The sequence below is a fragment of the Manihot esculenta genome, chromosome 1 (genome assembly GCF_001659605.2).
Source record: "Manihot esculenta cultivar AM560-2 chromosome 1, M.esculenta_v8, whole genome shotgun sequence".
Taxonomy (NCBI): domain Eukaryota; kingdom Viridiplantae; phylum Streptophyta; class Magnoliopsida; order Malpighiales; family Euphorbiaceae; genus Manihot; species Manihot esculenta.
The window spans coordinates 10317561-10321717 of NC_035161.2; the positions used below are offsets into that span (position 1 = coordinate 10317561).

At 44.6% G+C, this 4157-nt stretch overlaps 1 protein-coding gene across 1 annotated transcript; it reads right to left on the bottom strand.

Moving 5' to 3' along the window:
- Positions 1-3004: 3004 nt before the first annotated feature.
- On the bottom strand, positions 3005-3718 carry LOC110607545. The gene has a single exon (XM_021746674.1). It carries the CDS (start codon positions 3716-3718, stop codon positions 3005-3007), a length of 714 nt encoding a protein of 237 aa, XP_021602366.1.
- Between the last annotated feature and the right edge of the window lie 439 nt (positions 3719-4157).

Below are 4157 nucleotides of genomic sequence, written 5' to 3' on the forward strand. Positions count from 1 at the left end.
GTTGCCCAATTCTTTTTAGCTCCGTCCAGCCATTTTTTCAATCCTTATAGGATAGCCCGGTTCGTTACTTCCGTTTGACCGTTTATTTGATGATGTAAGCACAATTGGGGTGAGCCATCGAAGAATACTTATGCCATATGCCCATGTTTCTTATGAATCCTTAAAAGATTTGCAGTCAAATTATTTATCATTGTCTGATATGAGCGTCCTTGGTATCCTAAATTGGCATATGATATTGCCCCAGACAAAGTCTATCACCTTGCGAGCCGTGATTGTGGATACAGCTTCTACCTCTAGCCACTTGGAGAAGTATTCTATAGCCACTATCACGAACCTCTTCTGCCCCACCGTCTTTGGAAAAAGACCCAGTATGTTGATCCCCCACTGGGCGAATGGCCAAGGGTTGGATATGCTTGACTGTGGCGTGGCCGGGCTGTTAATGGCGTTAGCAAACCTTTGGCATACATCACTTCTTCTAATGAACTCTTCTGCTTCCTTCTTAACTGTGGGCCAATAATACCCCTGCCGAAAGATTTTGTTTGCCAACGTGGTTGCTCCTTCGTGGACTCCACAAATTCCCTAATGTATTTCTTTGACAATTTTGGCCGCCTCTTTGGGCCCACACACCTTAGCCACGGGCTAGATTTTCCCCTTTGGTACAGTGTCCCCCTTATTGCTTAGTAATTGGTAGCCTTAGCCGCAATCTTTCTTGCTTCTGCTTTGTCCTCAAGTAACTTTTCCGCCTCTAGGTACTCCAAATAGGGAGTCATCCAACTTCTTTCCTCTCCGATCTGCATGACTAGGGTAAGTTTTTTGGGAAGTAAGGGCATTAATGTGCTGTATGTACATTTCATCTGGGAGTTGTTCTAGTTTTTCTTTTGACATTTTCCTGAGCTGAGTAAGTATGCTTCTTCATTTCCTTTCAAGGCACTCTTTGATACTCTATAACAACCCCCTATTTATCGAACTCGACCTCTACAACCTTGACCTTGGCCAGATAATTCTGCATGACGGGATCTTTTGCCTGGTATACCCCTGTTATTTGGTTGATCACGAGCTGGGAGTCACTGTTTATTTTAAGATCGATTGACGCCACTCTCAATGCTATCTGCATTCCATTTATAAGGGCTTCATACTCAACCATATTATTGGATGCTGGAAACTCTAAGCGTAGAGCATAGCACACTCTGACTCCCTTCAAAAGTATCCCTGCCTCGCTGCCCGTTGCACTGGATCCTCCATCCATAAACAGGTTCCATCTGAACTCACGCGGTTGTTGGTCCTTGTCCTTCTCTTTGGTTGAGCTCGGTAACCTTACACTCTGTTCCTGCTGATCCGAGCTGAAAGAGCACTCAACTATGAAGTCAGCTAAGGCTTGGGCTTTGATGGCAGTCTGAGGTTGGTAAATGAAGCAATATGGGCTAATTTCCACGGACCAAGCTAGCATCCATCCCGAGGTCTCAGGTCTGTGCAAGATTTTCTTTAAAGTTTGGTCAGTCATTACTATCCCCTGGTGGCATTCTAGGTATACTCTGAACTTCCTTACTGCCAACAACAAGACAAACGCCAATTTCTCAATGTTCATATACCTGACCTCAGCATCCTTGAGCACCTTACTGATATAGAAAATAGGCTTCTGTGTCCCAGCTTCATCCCTTACCAATACTATGCTTACAACTTATTCAGAGGCGGACAAATATATTAGAAGTTCCTCCCCAGCTAGAGGGCTACTGAGCACATACGGAGAACTGAGGTACTGTTTGAGATTTCTAAAGGCTTCTTAGCAATCTTCTATCCACTTAAAGTTTGGAACTTTCCTTAGCTTCATGAAGAATGGTAAGCATCTTTCAGCTGACTTCGACATGAACCGGTTGAGCGCCACCACTCTTCTTGTAATTTTTTGCACATCCCTCACATAGGTTGGTTCGGACATCCTTAATATGACTTTTACTTTTTCTGAATTTGGCTCTGTGCCCTTTCCGCTGATCATATAACCTAGAAATTTTCCTCTCTTGATAAAGAAGGCACACTTTGCCGGGTTTAATCTCATTCTATACCGCTGTAGTATCCCGAATACCTCTTTTAGATCGCCTAGGTGCTGCTGGAAGGTTTGGCTTTTTACTACCATGTCATCCACATATACTTCCATATTCCTCTCTATCTAATCCTTAAAGATTTTATTCATTAGCCGTTGGTATGTTGTCCTGGTGTTTTTTCGTCCAAACGGTATAGCCTTATAATAATATGTCCCATCTTCAGTTATGAAGGAGGTCTTTTCTTCATCCAACTTGTCCATGAGAATTTGGTGATATCTCGACATTATATCTAGGGACAACAAATAATTGAAACTGGCTGTAGAATCGACCATTTTATTAATATCGAAAAGGGGATAACAATCTTTTGGGCAGGACTAATTTAGGTTGGTAAAGTCTACACATATTCTATACTTCCCATTGGCCTTTTTGACTAGCACAGGGTTGGCTAACCACTGTAGGTACATGATTTCCCTAATAAATCTTACCTCTTCCAGTTTCTACACCTCTTCTCTTGTGGCTTGTTGCTTCTCCCTCCCAAATACTCTCTTCTTTTATTTTATTAGTTTAGGTCCAGGGAGGAAATCAGTTTGTGTGTCATCACCTTGGGTCTATCCCCGACATGTCTAAAGGCTTCCAGACAAAGCTTGAGGCATGCCTTCTAATAAGAGCCATTGCTATCTCTTTTTGGTCTTTTCCAAGGTTCTCGTTGATACTGAAGACTTTACCGCTTTCCTCTTCAGACAATGGAAATGTCTCTAGCTTATCAACTGGCTCTGTCCTAGCTTCCTTTTTCTCATCCCAGACCTCCATGACCTCCTGGTTTAACTCTTCCGGTAGGGTGCTCGGTTCTTCCACAGTGGCCAAATATACAGCTCGAGCCTCCTCTTGCCTTCCTCACACTATGCCCCCCCTGAATCTGCAGGGAATTTCATGGTTAGGTACCAGATGCTGGTCATTACCTCGAAGTCCTACAACACCGGCCTTTCCAAAATAGTGTTGTAGTTTAGGGGTGGCTTCACCACAAGGAATATTGCATAATGGGTGCGGGCTAGTGGTGGTTCTCCTAGCATTAGGGCTACCTTCACTTTCCCTTCTACTGCCACGGAGGTTCCGCCTATCCCCTTAACCAAAGCTTGATCCCTGACTAGCTGTTCTTCAGGTATATTCATTTGTTGAAAGACCCGGTAAGGTAGCAAATTCACCTTACTCCCATTATCCACCAGGACTTTGCGGACTCCGAAGTTGTGAATGACGGCTTCAATGACCAGGGCATCGTCATGAGGCATTTGGATTCCATAGGCGTCTTCTGGAGAGAAAGAGATGGTCACAAGGGAGTGTTCCACTATATGCATGATTTCGGCACTGCTTCCTTCTTCACTCCTGCTCCTCTTCTTTCCCCTCCTGCTCATTCGTCCCCCAGATCCTCCCACGATCATGTTGATTGTCCTACTGGATTCATCATTCACAAGTCCTCCCGTCTGCCTGCGAGGCCTCTCCGCCATCGCATTTTGCTGAGGTCTCTTCCCCTCTGGTTTGTTCACAAAGTTTCTGAGATGCCCCCTTTTAATGAGCCTTTCTATCTCATTTATCCGCTGGTAGCAATCGTTGGTGTCATGGCCATGAGTCCGGTGGTATTGACAGTACTTGTCCGAATCTCTTCGGCTGGCCTTGGCTTGGGCCATTGTATAAAGTCTTTATCCTGTATAGCCACAAGCACCTCCATCCTAGACACATTCAGGGGAGTAATTACCTCGGGAATCCGGGGCTAGTTTGGCCTCTGCTCTTTTCTCTCCCATTAGTGTTTATTCAGTGCTTCGGGCCATCGATTATGTCTTCTCTCCTGCCTTTCAAGTCGTCTATCCTATACTACTTTCCCCCATCTCCCATTTCCCTAGAAATCCTACTGGTGGTCAGGGCATCATCCTGCCTTATATATTTCTCATCCCTCTTCATCAGTTCGACCAAGGTAGTGGGTGGCTTTCTACATAATAAATAAAAAAACTTATGGGATGTGGTCCCTTTCTGCATGGTCTCTACTGCTCTGGCCTTATAGAGCTTAAGAATCTGCAGGGCCTCAAAATTAAACCTGGCTACATACTCCCTTAGAGACTCATTCCTCCT

What these genes read in the sequence shown, in the direction of transcription:
- LOC110607545 (XM_021746674.1), bottom strand. Translation starts at nt 3,718, where the DNA reads ATGGCCCAAGCCAAGGCCAGCCGAAGAGATTCGGACAAGTACTGTCAA.